The sequence below is a fragment of the Pelmatolapia mariae genome, linkage group LG10_11, assembly GCF_036321145.2.
Source record: "Pelmatolapia mariae isolate MD_Pm_ZW linkage group LG10_11, Pm_UMD_F_2, whole genome shotgun sequence".
Taxonomy (NCBI): Eukaryota; Metazoa; Chordata; class Actinopteri; order Cichliformes; family Cichlidae; genus Pelmatolapia; species Pelmatolapia mariae.
Window position 1 is genome coordinate 73,180,931 of NC_086236.1, and position 17,205 is coordinate 73,198,135.

The 17,205-nt window shown below is 45.3% G+C and overlaps 1 protein-coding gene across 1 annotated transcript; it reads right to left on the bottom strand.

Moving 5' to 3' along the window:
- Positions 1-2,074: 2,074 nt before the first annotated feature.
- Positions 2,075-15,268, bottom strand: mtx1a (metaxin 1a). The gene is made up of 8 exons (XM_063487826.1): positions 15,163-15,268; positions 10,106-10,175; positions 9,943-10,022; positions 7,887-7,979; positions 7,622-7,804; positions 4,834-4,910; positions 4,260-4,417; positions 2,075-2,706 (listed from the first exon to the last, which is right to left on the bottom strand). Exons 1-8 carry the CDS (start codon positions 15,241-15,243, stop codon positions 2,471-2,473), a joined length of 978 nt encoding a protein of 325 aa, XP_063343896.1. The 5' UTR covers positions 15,244-15,268; the 3' UTR covers positions 2,075-2,470.
- Between the last annotated feature and the right edge of the window lie 1,937 nt (positions 15,269-17,205).

Here is a 17,205-nt window from a genome sequence, read left to right on the forward strand (position 1 = left end):
CGGTTCTGACTAAATTGTTTGGTTGGTGGGTGGGCGTTTCTTAGATGGGTGGGCGTGTCTTAGATGGGCAGGCTCTACTGAAGGATTCATGCGTGAAGAATTCCTCAATGCCAAACTGGCACAGACTGAGAGGCATCAAGAGGTCGCAGGGCCCTGCAGCCAAACACACACACATGGAAACATCCATGGATTCATGATTTTAATCTTTCTAAAGTCCTCATCACAAACATGACTGAACATGAAGTAAGAGCTGGAGGTTTCCGGGCTCCCGTCCTGATGTAAAGGAGAGAAGCGAGCTTCAGTGAAAACGTAACGTGGGAGTGATTCCCGATGAAATCAGCAACGCAAAGAAGTCGAGCTCTCGGTTTCTGCTGCGGTCCTCCCTGCAGGCCTCCTCTCACGCTTTCAGACTGTTTGTTTCTGACTCCAGCACGTTGCCACGGAAACCTGTGTTTAACAGCAGGTGAGGGGAGGAAGGAAACGCCACCTCCCCACCTCCAGCCCTCCGGCTCCTTTTTGCCTCCTCAGTCTGAAGCAGAAGTGTGTGAAGAGTGAAAAAGTGTCACACAGAGTTTGCAATTCTGTCTAAACTGCGTCTGGAGAAAAAAATCCAGCTCCTCAAACTGCTTCCAGATCAGCTCATTAAGCCCAGCAGAGCAGGAGGAGAGGGGGGGGGGGGGGGCACTCACGTTAACAGCACGCAGCGGGCGAACAGAAGCCAGGCCAGGATTCCTGCGAGGTGGCGTCATGTGCAGCTGTACGTCCCCGGGGTCCAGACCCGGTCAGGACGGGTGGAGACTCGGGCCGGAGGGGTGGGGCTGAAGTCAAAAACATTCATTTCTATTATCCTGACATGTGGATGTTGTCTGCTGTCGTTTCATTGTCCAGTTTACGGTAAAATCACCTCTCGTGACCTCTCGTTTCAGTCAGAGTCCAGATGATTCCTGCTTCTCATTTTCAGCAACATGTTTTCATTCTTAAACTCCAGTAGAGTGGCTTAGCATGATTAACAGCTCAAATAATAATCCTTATTTATCTAACAGCGGACCGTGACGCAGCTCCCCCAGTTTCAACCTGTCTGAAAACTTTATTCTGATTGGCTCAGAAGATTTGAACAGAAGCGAGAAGGGAGCATACTTGATCAAATAAACATCACGTTGTATTAAATAAGAACTTAAATTGCTGTTGGAGATAACAAACTCCATCAGAGGTCACGGAAATGAGCGGAAGAGTCACCGTGCTGTCATGGAACCAAGACGGTGAAGCTTGGGTTCGGATTTGGGAACAAGCTGTTAAAGCAAAACAGGATCCATGTGTGTGAATGAGACAGAAGCAGGTGGAAAGGTGAACATGGAAGGAGAGACAGAGGAGTTTAAATACCTGGGCTCCAAAGTAACAGACAGAGGTGAAGAGGAGCGGGTGGAGACGGGTGCCGTTTATTGTGACAGGAGGGCAGGAAGTGTGAAAGTTTAAAGATGGAGGCGAGACCTGCTGTGATGTATCGTTTGGAGACGCCGGAGGCCGAACTGAAGACGTCCAGATGTTCATGATCGGGATGGACGGGATTGGAAACGAGTCCGTCAGAGGGACGGAGATGGTTGGAGGAGGGAGGCGGGGGATGGAGCTTCCAGGCAGGAGGAGAAGAGCATGGATGAAGGAGGACGTGCAGAGGTATGACAGAGGAGGATGCTGGGATAGGAGGAGATGGAGGCAGATGATCTGCTGTGGCGCCCCCTACAGCGAGCAACCAGAAGAAAAAGTAGTAGCTGGTGACTGGAACGTTGCCACGCTGGAAATGTGGTAATTTGGACCAAAATCAATGAAACTCCAGTTTGAAAGTCAGTAGAATTCCAGCATGAATAATAACTGGTAACGATTTGTTGTTATATTTGCTCGTTTAGGTGCTCTTCTGCTTCTGTGCACCTCCCCTCTGTCATTCGCTGATGATGACTTCCACAGATGAAGTGAAGACAGCTGCTGGTGACTTTGATTATATGGAGAAAAAAATCATTTAAGCCACAAAACAACAAATGAACCCAAATAAGCTTTGTTTGAATCCTCCATGAGTACTGAGCCATCTGTCTGCATTTAAAGCTTTATTCTCTTTTGTTGTTGTCACGTGATAATTAAACATGTTCAGAACAAAGATGCATCAGTAATGAACGCTGTCAACCTTTCTTCTCCTTATGCTTCATATTATGTTAAAAATAGAACATATGAAAACTAAAGAAAACCATGTGACTCCACTTTTCCTTTAATTCATTTCTGTACATACACCAGCACCAAACTCCACTTCCTGTCCACAGAGGCTCGTTTGTGTCGATAAATTAATTTTTCATTTGATAAACTTCACACTGACTCTTCCTGTTTGGTCAGATGGACCCAAACTTTGTCTAACTGCACCTGGATCTTATCCTGAACATTTTCACTGCTGTCCATGAAGTCCCACGGCGGCCTCTGCCCGTCGTCCTCAGCCGTCTCCTTCGTCCTCGTGGTCGTGATGGGAGCCGATATCCTGCAGGTCCGGCGGCTCCTCCAGCGCCTCGTGATGGGCGTGCTGGATTGACACCATGCCTGTCAGGAGGGCGTAGCTCAGCATGGCGCCCAGAGCCACCAGAGCAGACAGGAACTGCTTCCTCCGCTTGTTGGGAACGTGGTCGAAGTCTCCGCCTTCAGAGTGGGGGGAAGTCTTCTGACTGAAGCTCTCTAAACCAAAAAACAACAACAGGGAGAATGTCAGCCGTGTTTCTACTGTGTTTCTACTCTAGGCACTTTCTGCTCGCTCACGGTGGCTTTGCTAACCGCAGCGTGAAACACTACATCACAGCTGCTGGTGCACTTTGGTGCCATTTTGGCTCATCGTGCACATTCTGACTTTTTCTGCCTCGGTTGGGGTGGAAATACGAGTGTGCGGACCAGGTCTGCTGCCGTATCAATGCAGAGATTCCCACAGGACACATAAGGAAATCACCGCAGCAGTTGGAAATGAGAATTCCTGTGGAAAACTTTGCTTCTCGTCTTCCTATCGAAGAGGCGAAGCGCTTCATTTCTTTCCTGAGCTGTGATCATCCAGCAGCTCCAGAGAGCCCGGCGTGCTTGGAGCACCAGTTTAAACACTAATGTGTTGAAGTCAAAGTTTCAAGGAGCAATAAACAAAATGTCGACCACAACAACGTGTCAATGTCACATTACTGAAGTATAAGACGAAGTTATGCAGACCATCAGGAAATGTATTGCTGCAGGTTGCATTAACATGAACTACAATTCAAAAGCTCTCAGGATCATTCACGTCACAGGGTTTGTGGTTATGGTTTAGGTTTAAAGAGCTGAACCATCAGCAATGACAAGTACCCTGACCCTTGACCCCATGCTCTTAGAACATGTGACTGGACTTTTAAAAATTGCTCTTCTAAATGAAACACTGTAACTAAAAAAGGTCAGTTTTTAGTCTCCCAAACATACCAGAATGTAACAGCTGGTTCAGCAGCCATGAAACCTCAGAGTAAAGTGCTGGGTCACAGATTTGTGGGTTGATGTTGTAGTCTCTTTACTTTAGAGCATAAGGCAGGACTGTTGTGGTGAACTGGTGCTTCATAATTAAATCTGAATTGAATTGGGAACTTAAGATGTTTTCCACTGGTGTCCTCGCTCACACAGCAGGAAACGGTCCACTCACAAGACTTCGACTACTGGAAATACTCTGTGTGCTGAAATGAAAGCGAGCTGGGAGCGTTTCAGACGGCGTCAAATTCACAACCAAAACTTTCTAAAAGGCACCAACAACAAAAATCTCTCCAATAAAACAAACATCGTCTTTGTGACAGCGCTCCGATAAGCATCCCGGGTCTTTTTTCCCTAAGTGTTACAAAAATGTCTTGCCACATTTCTTCCAACATGTTTGCCTGATGTCATCTTCGTTCCTCATTAGTGATGGCAGAAGTCAAACAGCAGAAAACATTTGCACATGTTTCAGACTAAAATGAGACAATCTGTTTAGAGTGACGGTTTACATGATGTCACATCAATCTCAGACGGATAAACGATTCCAAAACATCTCAGAGGCAAAAAATGCTGACGGGCTTGAAGTTGAACTGTTGTTACTTCTCTTATTAATGGTTTCAGACATCTCGCTCTCAGAGTTTGACTTTAAAGTCTGCAAATAATTTGTCAGAAGATTAAAACGTCCTGAAGTGAGCGGGACGGCGTCCAGCCTCGTCCTGGAATCGAGAAGTCTGCTCTCGGACTGTTGTGTGCCTCACCTCGGCCGTCTTTGGGGAAGTAGAGCTGCAGGATGTTGGTGCAGAAGTTGGTCATGTTGTCGAGAGACTTCAGATGCTGTTGTAGTTTCCCATTGGGCAGTTTGCACTTCAGGATGGGCGCCAAGTGACCAAACACATAGGCATCGAGAGAGGAAGGCCTGCAGGGAGAAAAGCTTATTAGGGTCAAAGTCCAACAATCTGGTGTCACCACTGCAACTCCCAGTGACAATTACTGTGTACATCACTGTATGCAGTACAGTAAGGTACATAAGGAGGACAGACGCGCATGAACACAGGGTGTCTACAGGAGTTTTTACCACAGTTAACATGATACAGAAGTGTTTTTCAAAATGATAGCCATCAATCTATTGTCTAACGTATATTTGACCTCCTTCTCCCGAACCCTCCAGCGGGCCCCGGGTCTCCTCCTGGGTGGAGGTGCCTGAAACAGCTCAAGAAAAGCTTTTAACTTAATGACTATCTTCAAAGTTTCCTCAGAGTAATACAAGTGTGCTACCTGTGAGAAAAGCCAACTTCGTGTTTTCACGTTCAGTTAACGTGTGGATGAACTTACGAGTCTCCAAAGAAGAATTTGTGAGAGCCGAGTCGCTGGGACAGCAGGTTCATGCACTCGGCAGCATCTCGGTACAACTAAAAACCACAAGACAGACACAGAAAGACAAAACTGGGTCAAACCAGAAGTTTCAATTTATAGATCAACAATATCTGTAAAAAAGGCTCAAAAGGTGCAAGATTCTGGTCCTGCTAAAAAGCTGAAAACAAAAAAACTCTGGGCCAGTTTTGTTGTCTCGAGCTGGTGCTTTTGGGGCTTTTTCTGTTCCTGGTACTGGGACGGTAGAAGAGAGGCCTTAGGATACCCAGAGGTGTGTTCATATGTGGCCCTTTGTCCCACCAGACTTAACAAGATGGAAAGTCTTGAGTAGTCTAAGGAGCTTGGAAAGAAAAGTGTCTGGACTTCTTTAAGTTGCTTGAAGACGTTTCACCTCTCATCCGAGAAGCTTCTTCAGTTCTAAAGTCTCGTGTACTTGCCCCCGATTCCCAACCTTTAACCTTAAATTCGCCAAGGCTACAATGGAGTCTCGAGCTGCCTGGATGTCATGCTTGTGACCTTGGTGCTCCTTGTCTGGAGTAAATTTCCTGCAGTTCACTGTTGTTCCTCTCACTGTGTACACAGCTGTTCCATTACCAGCTCCTCTGACTTAGTGCTATTGAAACCAAGCATTAAAAAGCCAAGGGCCACCATAAATTTAACTGTGAAAGCTAAAGCAAGGAACTAACATGGCCAAGGTCAAAGGTCCGTGTCCAACTCCTTTGCTGAAAGTCTGCACGGTGTGATGCCTTTTACGACCACTGAGAGCTGTTCATATCTCCACTGGACACCTCCAAAGAGAGCACATAAATTCCTTTCTTCATGTCTTAGAAACTCCTGCGACTGACTGCTGAGGTCAGGTTATACCAAACTGTCTTTGACACGGTCATTTAGAAAGGGCTTCTCCAACACGAGCGTTATAGCCTCAAGTACAGCCAAATGTTCACCAAAGTCATCGGGATTTATTTGAGTGACGTGTTTAATCTTCAGGGGAAAAGTGTCTGACGAACTCACTTTCCTGGAGCATCCAAACACACCTCAGACTTTATCAGCGAAATGACCCGACCACCAAAAACGTTGACTCTGTGCAACATTTCAGGCAGTTCTTCTACGGTTTCCCTCCAGATGACGGAAACACTCAGCAGTACATTCATATTTTAACCAGTCAGTATTTTAAAGAGCGTGACATCAAATTAATAATTGAATTATCTGAATGTTAACATCATGCTGTTGGACTTGAGGCATGTTTTTGGCCCAGAGTTTCCATTTGTATCGGCAACTCTGGACATTTAAAGGGCCGGTTCATCCAGATGACCACGTTGATGCGTAACTTCCAATAAAATGAGACTTTCTCAAACTTTGATTTAATCCATTATAAATACAGCCACCACGCTGCTCTGCCGCCTTGAACACAGTGGCCAAAACGGACATCGCTCTTCCACTTAAACACGTTTTACTCATGTGGCTAGAAACTGCCCACATGCGTGGGATTTCAGCAGTGGAGGCGAATTTTAATTCGTGTCTGCATGAATGCATGTGTGAAGCAAAGAGAGAAGCCCTCAAGGCTTTCAGTTACCATCTGATCGTCTACACCCACAACCAAGAGAAAGACAATCATCGTGAAGCAGTACTGTGGTTTCAAAATCAGTTACAGGCCTGAAACTCCATCATTCCTTAGTCATATTTCTCCTGGGATCATAAATATCCACAGGACACTTTGTGCCAAACTGTGATTCAGATGTTGTCCAGATCCTCTTCTTGGATGGACCATCAGACCAACTGATGTTATCACCCTCAGGCTCCATGACTGACTTTTTTCCTCTAACTCACTCTGCTTCCTGGCATTTCTATTCCCCTTTCTGTACATACTCAAAATTCCAGCCTCACTGGTTTCTGCTTGTGGAAGAGCCAGACTACGTGTCTATAAACCATCCACCGTGACGTCTTTATCTTGGTTACGACCTGAAGGGGAGTAAAACTCAGAGGAAACAACCCTGGAAAATAAGCAACTTCGGCGATCGTTCATTCCTGAAAAGTCAACTCTGAAGGTTTCCGCACTGACAGGAACAAATTGCTTTTTAACTACCTTCCCCTGAACGCGGCGTGCCCTCTGACCTTTGTCCAAAGCAGACTGGTTGTTCTGCATGTGCACTTTTCCAAAAGAAAGCTCCGCTGACAAAAAGCTTTCCTTTCAGTCTAGATTCGTTCCAACCACTTCAGCAGCCCGAACACATGGAAACGATATCTGCGTCTGAACTGGAAAACCGCGGAGCTTCTGCATGTTCTGCTGTTACTGCAGCCGGCTGAAAGTCAGTGTTTCCTTCACAAAAACGGGGGGTCTGCTGGACGCTCCACGTACACGGTGGCCTCACTTTTTATTCTCATGCTGGAGTTTCAATTCAGGGGAAATTTGTTCACTTCTTTTATAAACACGCTAAAGGACAAAGAGAAGGCTGGGATTTATTGAGAAAGGAAGGAAGTTGGGAAAAAGAGAGCGAGGCAGATCAATCAGAGGAAGGGAAGAAAGAAATGCACGAGTTAGATTAGATAACAGGCTTTACGTATGTATCGAAGATAATAAAGAGGATGAATTTACTGCCTATAAAATATTAAAGAATGACTTCACAGTATGGCATCTTGATCTCTGGTTCTATGCTCAGACAAATCAGCTGTTTTATTCTGAAGCTGGTAAATCAGAGCCGATTCACGGAAGGTCGATCTCTTCTGACCTCCTCCCCCTCCGAGCGCTCACCTCCTTCTCCAGCTCCTCTCCGGCCTCCAGCCTCTCGTCTCCTCGCAGCAGTCGCAGTTTCTCCAGCTGCTGCCGCTGCATTCGTCCCGGCAGGAAGAAGTTCAGGGGGAACGGCATGTGCTCGGCGTACCAGCGCCGAGTCACGTCCACGTAGTTCTTCGGCTCGATCCAGAAGGCGTAAATCTACAGAGGATTGATCCAGAGATTCAGGGACGAGCTCAGGAGAAACGCACTCTCGGTTCTTTAGCAGAGAAACTCGTCTCACCAGAGCCGGCATGAGTTTTTCCTCCATCAGAGAGATGAAGGCCAGGCTGTCGGCGCCTTCCTTGGCCGACAGGTCGTAGTCTGCATTGAACTTCTGGGAAGGAAAAAAAAAGTACGTCAGGATTAAACGTCGATAAAACAGGGACAAAGAGTGGAGCAGGTTAATGATACTCCAATGAAAGGAAAAGGAGCTCATTGCAGTCGTTTCTAAGCACTTAGAATTTGTTTTTGTTCAGTGATTTGTGCATGAATGTTCAACGACTTTAAAAAACAAGAACTGGGTGCACAGTCTGAATTTATTTACAACATCACATCTTAGCGTCCTCGTTGTCCCATATTATCTAATCTCCCTGAACCTCCAAGAACTGAAGCTACGTCATGAAGAAGAGTGGGCCAAAATTCCTCCACAACAATGTGAGACACTGATGAAGCCATGCAGAAGATGATTGCTGCTGAAGGTGGTTCTAAAAGCTACCGAGTCACTGGAAGTACTGGAAGGACTGGGGTAGCAGCAGGTTTTAGGACACGCACAATACTGCAGTTAAGATGCTGTTTGAAGGAATGAGAGCTGGAAACGGGAGCGTGCTCCATGTTAGCAGGAATATCAGTGCAAAATTCATTTGCATTATGTGTCAGTTTTACAACAAGCTGTAAACGGATTACAGTTCCAGCTTTATTTGAATAACAGCAAACAAAATGGGAGAGTTTCAGACGGCAGCTGCTCTTAGAGTCAAGTTCAGTTTCTGAAGCTTCGGTCGTCTGCAGGAACGGCTCGAGTGGAGCTGAAGGTGTTTGTTTTAGTGTGTGTTGGAGGGTTTACAGGCTGCTGCCGTCTCTGCGGTTTGAACCGCCTCCATGTTTCCTCATTAGCACAAGCAGCTGTATACAGTGGCAGCTGTATACAGTGGCAGCAGCAGGGAAACCAGGACGAGCTGCAGCTGAATTCACGCTCAATGAGCCGCTCTGATAAACAGCGGAGCGCACGCAGCATTAAGAGAACACTTAACAGGTCCTCCTCGTACACGAGCAGGGACCCGAGGGGCAAGAACACCACAGAAAGATGCAAAACGGCAACATTAAGAAGATTAGAAACAACAAGTCCTGTAAAGAAAGAGAGGAGCTGAAGGGCTGGAGTTTTCTTTTCTTTCCAGCAGTTTTCTCCTCCGAGCTTCTTCAACAGCTTTCCTGTCACTGTGGTTTCTGAACAACCTACCGCATAGAGAAGGCACCGAGCATGCTGGGTAATGTGTTCCAGCTGCTGAACGAAGGCCGAGCTCCTCAGCGAGGGGAGTGTGGGCCAGAAACTGCTGCTATCACTGGGTTTGAGAGTTTCTTCCTCAAAGATATTCAAGAGCAAATGTCAAAGAGGCGCTTCCAGTTTGGGCCTGCGATGCTGCTTTAACAGCAGGCCGCACGACGCTGAAGCAAACCTGGAAGCTCGACAGCAGTTTTAGCTCATTTTACTCCAGTGAGCAGGTGCAGAGACACACCCACACTAACAATCTGATTCATGACAACATGTGATCACAAAGCATATCAAACCCCTGCAGGCTGAACAAGTCTGAGTCATGCACACCACTCTTCACGTGCACGACTGTGAAATATTTATGATAACGAGTCCAGGTCGGTGTTAAAGTTCCTGAAAAAGCTCCTTCTCCATCCACACTGTATAAAGGTGGAGGTCCACCTCGCAGCGCTGCTCTGATTTCTTTCTACCTTCTTTCTCCTGCTGAGGTTTAACAGAATTATCAGCTGGAATGTGTCTCTGGCTGCAGCTTCCTGCTGTTTAATGAGTTTTTCCAACCGGCACACACACACACACACACACACACACACACACACACACACACACACACACACACACACCACAGCAAAGGGAAACGTTTTGACTGCAGAAATAACAAGTGACATTCAGAGTTTTATTCCTCACAGCTCTGCTTTTGTTTTCCATCAATCCTGAGAGTGATGATTTTATTCCAGAATATCCAACAGAACATTTAAATGTTGAAGGCGTTTGTTTCTTCTGTCGGACCGTAACCCTGGGAACGAGGTTTTACCTGTTTTCTGAGGTGGATGATGATGTCAGAGGGTCGGGACAGAGTTTCTTTCTGATTGGTCCTCAGAGCAGGAAGAGAACCTGAAGACAGGGGAAAAAAATCAATAAGCGCTTTCAACAAGTCAGAGTTTCTTCTTCGTGTGTCTGCAGCAGAGCCGCCTCACCGCTGGGACTCCTCCAGGGGTTGGAGATCTTTCGAAGTTTGAGAGGAGCTCCAGCAAACTGGGCGTAGGCCTGAAAAAAAAAGAGAAGAAAACACGACAACACATGAAAAACACAATTCAAACTTTTTTATTTATACAGCACCAACTCACAACAACAGTCAAGCTGCTCTGTCCTGTAAAGGCCCTGCAACAAAGGACGACCCCCTATGACCACGGCAAAAATAATCCCAGATGAATGAAAGTGAACTTTCAGGAGTCCAGAATCTACATTTTATGCTCCACACTCTAAACGAATGTCATTTATTGTTTATCCTGGTGTTTAGTTTTGCTTCCTTCTTTGTGCCTGTGGGAGCGCTGACCTGCTTGTGGACTTTTTAGAAGAAAAGCATCCAGAAAACAGCACCGTCTGGACCTGATTTCATCACAATCCATCCGACGGTTGTTGAGACATTTCAGTCTGAACCGCAGTGTTGTACTGAGCAACATTTCCATGTGTGGAGCCAAGCAGGCAGCCTGAGTAAACCCACTCAGACCACACTGACATGATGTCTTCACGGGAAACTCAGACGAGTTCAAGGACTCGTTCAGGTCTGCAGCAGAAACTACAGCCTCGATGTTACGATCAGATCAGACTTTCCAGAGTTTGAACCAGAAAACCTCTGAAAACAAAGCTGCAGACGGAGAGAACCGTCAGTCACCGAGGACAGGACAAGGACGCTCATTATCCAGAGACCTGCTGACCCGAGGCTCAAAGAGCAGCTGTATGACAAACACCTGAAAGCTTCCTGAAGCCTCGCTGTTCGTCTCTTCAGTCAGAAAATCACTGACCCAATTATATTTCTGCCAGACAGAAACAACAACGACCTTATAACGAGGTCGCGCTCACACGAAGTTCACTTTTAAGATTTTTTGAATTACTATGCCCACACATTCCTCTAAAGGTGGGCGTGGCCAAACTTGGAAGCTGGATTCCCTGAAAATGAATAATTTTAAAAGGTTCATAAAAAGTTGGGAAGCTGTGAAAAACAAGAGGAGCTGAATGTCGGTAAACTGGAGAAAATGCTGGATACAAGAAACGGATCAATATTTCCCCGAGTATACTGGTGATCGTTATTAGTGCATTTGTGTTCATAGAACTTTATGTTTTCCTGGAGTTTTTTGCCTCAAAAATTCGCAGTTATGATTGAAAATAACCAAAATGTAACATCACACAATGTTTTTTTTTTAATGTTTTCTGTCTTTTGTCAATTGCCTGCAATTTAAACTAAACTATTGTAACGGTCAGAGGATAATTAGTAATGAGCAGCAGGGGATTGGGACCGACTGCTCTTACAGTAAAAGCTGGAGGTGACTCAATTCTTCTGGAAAGAAAAAATAAAAGCTTCGCTCAGAGTCGAGAGCCTCGTTCTGCTTTTACAACCAGAAAAAATGAGGAAGAATTTCCTCATAAATGTGCAGCAGTGAAGTCAGAGTATGATGAAAGTGGAGCTGTTTGTTCCACGCAGCTGTGGCAGAGCGTGAGCTGATCTCAGTAACAGATACAGGCTGCACATTCACTTTACAGGCGCGATGGGCACGCTGGATGTGCTGAAAACAGAACTGTGTCGTCCACTTCTCTGCTAAACAGTTAAATGTAGAAGCTGAAGGAAAGATTCCTCATGACTCCCAGTAAAACCAAACGATTCATAACACTGCATCTCACAAATGAACAGATAGAAGCTGAATGTGAGTAAAAAGACGTCACAAATAAAAAAATATAATCATCATGGTGAGACTGAGCTGCTGTTTTATGTGATAAATGGGTTTAATCGGAATAGATGCATCCTGTTCATGACCTCGGTTAAGAACAGGCTGCGAGCGCCTGGGGTCACAGCTGGACGCTAAGATAAGAACTCTGACTGACAGACGCCTAAAAGAAAACACACATCATCGCGCTGCTTCCGTCCAACAGGAAGACACTATTTGTCATGATGAAGTGCTGAAAGTCTTTCTCTTCACCTGTGTGGACAGCTGAAGCCCCGCCTCCTATCTGCTGGGACCACGCTAAGAAAACCAAGAAAGCTCTGACTGAAGTGCAGTAGTGGATTCACATTTCTCCGGTGGTTTGGAAAAACAGCAGCAGTGACACATTAGTGTTTTCCAACCGCTGCCGAGGAGCCCGTCATTACCCAGCATGCACTGCTGCTCTGCTGTCTGATCTCAGTCCAACACAAACATGTTTCAATCAGCTTTAATCACTCAGCAGAGCTCTGAGGCCCTCAGCGCGGTCTGCAGGCGGGGATCATCGTACCCACACTGTCACCAGAGTCTCTGGACCACGGCAGTAATGGAAACTCTGCAGCCACAAAGCATTCTGGGTGGTCACGAGTCTTTAACTACACCTAATGCCGCCACTTAAAGGACAAGTCCAACGTTTTTAAGCATGAACTGAATGAATGATGAGGGAAGCTGCTTTTACACGACGGCAGACAGTCACAGCTCTGCTCCTACAGAACAGGCTCGTTTCTTTGCCTTGTGGATGACGCTGTGCTGCACACACTGCTGCACACACTGTGCTGCTGCTGATTATAAAACATAAGAAAAGAAAATATGTTTACAAAAAAGGCAAGTAGATATTTTTGCACTGTCCATAAGTTTAGTTTTTTGCTCAGACTCAGCTCAGCAGTGTTACTGTTTGCGTCTGCTGGTGAATACCTGCACCATCAGGACACAGGGTAAGGAGCTGGTCAAGTGGGAGGAGCTCAGAGTGGGACGGTTCCAGCTCCTGACCAGGACTCCTCCTGAGCGCCTCCTTTGTGAGGCACTCAGGCGCGTCCAGATGGAATTATGGAGACTTTTGGGTGTTTCTCAATTCAGAAGATAAAACTTTTCAGGGACACAGTCCATGAAACAGCCAATGCTTCCCTGTTACATCACCAGCTGTCCTCGCCCTTACACCAGCAGCACAAAGTGCAGCTTAATACACACAGCGACTTAAAGCACTTTTAAAAACACATTTGAACCACTAGACTGACGTAAAACTGAATTCTGAGAAACATAATACTGTCTGACGAACATGTCGATAAAAGAATCTCTGGTGTCATCTGGTGGCCATATGAGGAACTACATGTCAATGACTATTTATTGGTGAGAGACAATAGCTCAGATTTAGAATTAATTTATTAATATTATAATAAATTAACTCTGGACTCTGAATACAGTGTGTAATAAAAAATACATTAGATAACAGTAGAAAGCTTTAAATAACAGGCAGCAGAAAAGAAAAGTTCTTCCTCCCGTCCACTGAGGACGAGTAAACAGTCACACTGCAGGAACCATGGCACACGGCACTGCAGCTCTCCCCTCCCTCTCTGGGCTCAGGACCAAAGCAGGAGGGTGAGACATGCCCACTGGGGCAAAATCACAGCAGGTCCTGCTAGGCCTGTAACAACACTGCTGACTGAAGAGATAGTACATTTAGGGGCTTGTACAGCTGTGTCATGTCAGATCGTCCACAATAATGCCCAAATAAATTTTTATGTAATATCAAAATATCATAATACCATGTTAATGCTATAGCAACGCCTTGTGCTCAAGTTCCCTAGGACACGCAACAGCGAGACGATCCTGGGAGGAGAGCCACGTCGGCCTCTGATGGTGATTTAGTATCTAAAAAAGGGAGCGACTGTGAGATACAACAGCTGGTAACGTTACCCACATATGAATAAACATCACCACTGAGCCGGGAAATTTTTCTCCATCATTTTTGTCCGTAGCATCAGAAATATAATTACTGCAAATGAAATATCATAATCTAGTTTTGAGGGTATATCTCCCATCCTTAGCTCGTTGCACGTTTGGAGTATCAACAGCAGCAGATGCCTCACTGCTTCCAGAAAACAGATTAGAAGGTAGAAGCTCTTAGTCTGAAAAGCCTGAGCAGAGGGAAACCAGCTTTTGTTTAACTCTTGTTAATATTTATAATATTTAGATTTGATATAATATTTATAAATATAAAATGTAAAAGATTTTGCTGTACTTCACTTCCTACAGGTGAGCTGGAGTCACTAAAGCTGGCGCTGAAAAGAGCTGGTTTCCAGCTTCACGTCATTCTCCTTCCTGAGGATTAGAGCCAGAAATCCGACTTCAGTCAGCACACAGGCACAACTCCAAACGGAATGATAGAAAGTTTTGCTGTTTTTTCTACTCATCACTGCGCTCTAAAACTCACTGTCAAACAGCACCGCACAACAAAAACAGACCCTGCTGTCATTCAAAACACCACAGACGGAAAAAGACCCACCACACAAAATCCAAAGTCCTCCATGGAGTCAGACTTTCCTGCACATCAACCAGAAGCACTGCTTCATGAAACATGAAATTCATGTTTTACTCAGATCAGCTCCAGACTGAACGTGGAGCATTTCCACCTCCCAAAGCTCCACGGCGAGCTAGTGCTGTGTGATACTGCAAATGTAGGTGCCGAGTCAGTAAAGAGCCAGTACTGCTGATACCAATACTTTTAACTCATAAAGGCAGCTGATGTACAAGAGAGCAGTGTGCCATGATTTATGAGATGATCTGCATACATTGAACTTAGCAGATAGTATCGATCCTATCGCACTACTATCGAGCCGATACCAATACCAGCTTTAATATCGACACTATCGATACTTGGATCGATCCGCCCACCTCTACAGGAGCCGAGAGGAACCGTGTCAATCAGACTCGTTGAGTATTGTTATTATGTTACCGCTGATCGGTCAGAAAACTTCCCGTTTCACCTCCAGCTGAGTCACATGGACATCAAGCTTAATTATTTTGAGAACAAATGAAAGAAAAACGTCGTTTACGCCTAAAGTCGGTTTATTGCAGTCTGGTTGTGACGCCATCACTTTACAATAATCGATCACGCTCCGTGCAGCCGGCAGTTTTATGACGAAACCTCGCTAACGCATGCTTACTGAGGCATTAGCATTAGCAGCCGTTAGCACAGAGCCGGCCCGCGCCCCTGAGCGTGAACGCGCCCGGGCACAGAGCCGGGACCGGGCCCGGTGTCGGTGTGAGCGGACACTCACCAGAACCACCAGGCAGTCGGTACTGACCGACGGCAAACCCCAGTCTCCTTCCCAGCAAAACAACTCATCGGGCGCCGCCATCTTCACCCCGGATGGTGACCTCTCACACCGGAAGTAGCTATCAAATAAAGTCTTTTGTAAAAACGCATTTCAAAGTAAAAGGATTTATAAAGTGTTTTATTTTTCGATCCAGAGAAGTAATCTGTAAAGAAGAACAAGTACTTATCTTCAGCACCACTAGCAAAACTCATGTAAGGTCATGTTAGCACCCCGGAAAACTCAGCAGGTGTTCACCAATCACAGCAGGCGGTCAGATAAATAAAGTTATTTATTTCTTCTTAGAAAACATGAAGCAGGATGTTCATCCCAAACAGCATTACTGTTTTCTGTGTAGATTAGCCTGGACCATGTCTGAGACCAGTATTCATTTATATGCTTTTGTTTTTTAAAATAAAAAACTTTACCTCACACTTACCAAAACAAACTGAGCTTGCTAAGATCACACCGCGAATGCTGAGCTAACAGTTTGAATAATGGTTGTAGTCCATGTTGGACATGTCATTGCATCATTTGGTTTAAAGGAGCACTACTGTATGTGCGTTGTCGTGGAAATGTAATCAACAAAGTCTGCAGGCACGGTCAGCTGCAATCTCTTTATCATGTGCATGAGAGAGAGTACACGCAGCGAGGCGCTGTCATGCAGTCTCTGAAACAGAAGTGGAGCTCCCACTGCTTTATGAATTCTGAAGAAAAGGGAAGAAGTCACAAACTCATCATACCACACATCACGCGGCTCGCTATGAAACCTGGGTTTGCTGTTTTGTGCCCTTGGCGTTATCAGCACCTACATAGAGGGTTGTTTTCTTCAACTGAGTCTGAAATACTTCCATCTAGCTTTAGACTGTTCAGTGAAAGTTTCTATCACGGTGTCACAACTAAGCAAACGCATGAACACTTTAAATGGGAGAAATCTTCCATTACGGCATGTACAGGCCCTGTTTTAACACTGCTTTATAACTCTGCAACACAAAGATGTTTCAGACATAAAGTCATTGCTCTTGTTTCCTCATAGTTTTAATTCACTTTAGAACACAGGCGTCAGACCCCAGGCCTCGAGGGCCGGTGTCCTGCAGGTTTTAGATGTGTCCTTGATCCAACACAGCTGATACAAATTGCTAAACGACCTCCTCAACATGTCTTGAAGTTCTCCAGAGGCCTGGTAATGAACTAATCATGTGATTCAGGTGTGTTGACCCAGGCCAGGGTGAGATCTAAAACCTGCAGGACACCGGCCCTCGAGGCCTGGAGTTCGACACCCCTGCTTTAGAAGGTTTTAAAAGTTTGTTTTACAATAAATACAATAAGGACAAACAGGTTAAATGCGTGTTTTTAGCTTGCATTGAAGGCAAATCTTTATTTTTTTAAAGGTTTTCAGTAGTTCAGCCACATTAATGGACATGCTGCTGCATGAAAGTCAGACTGGAGCTGCAGCAAACAGATCGGAGCTTCCTGCAGCTCCTCCTGTCGTCTGTGTGTTTCATCTGGTTCTGTGGCTGTGAGTGAGAGGTGGCTTCTGCCTCAGCTGGCTACTGTCGAGTAGATGACGGCGTCCTCAACCTCGCCCACATGCCTGAAAAAAAAACAACACAAATTGAAAAGCAAAACATTTTTTTAGTTATTGGAGCTTTCATAATCCATTCTCTTCTGCTCATTGTTATCAGGGTCACGGGGGCTGCATGTGTTTGGACTGTGAGGAAGCCTCCACAGTCCGAGGACCTGGACCCATATTTTCTAAAAAATATGAGACAATTTGTTCTTATTTAAAGCTATCAGATTAATTTTCTTTCTTCTGTTTACCGAGCATAATTATTAAATAAATGTTTGTTTTTTGTACAAAACTCACTAGAATTTTTTTGCAGCTGGATTAAATGCATTAAATGCAAAGCTCACACAATTTTTATGATTTCTTTATTTATCAAGGACTGAGTTCGTCTTGATGCATTCTCAATCATCCAGGTAAGAAAATCTCGAAACGTTTCTCCC

Bases quoted from the DNA above. Each gene is read 5' to 3' on its own strand.
- mtx1a (XM_063487826.1), bottom strand. From the start codon at position 15,243: ATGGCGGCGCCCGATGAGTTGTTTTGCTGGGAAGGAGACTGGGGTTTG. The intron at 7,980-9,942 runs GTAAAACCTCGT...TTTCCTTCCCAG, and splicing joins TCATCCACCTCAGAAAACAG to AAGTTCAATGCAGACTACGA. The intron at 4,911-7,621 runs GTGAGCGCTCGG...TGTGGTTTTTAG, and splicing joins GAGAGGAGCTGGAGAAGGAG to TTGTACCGAGATGCTGCCGA.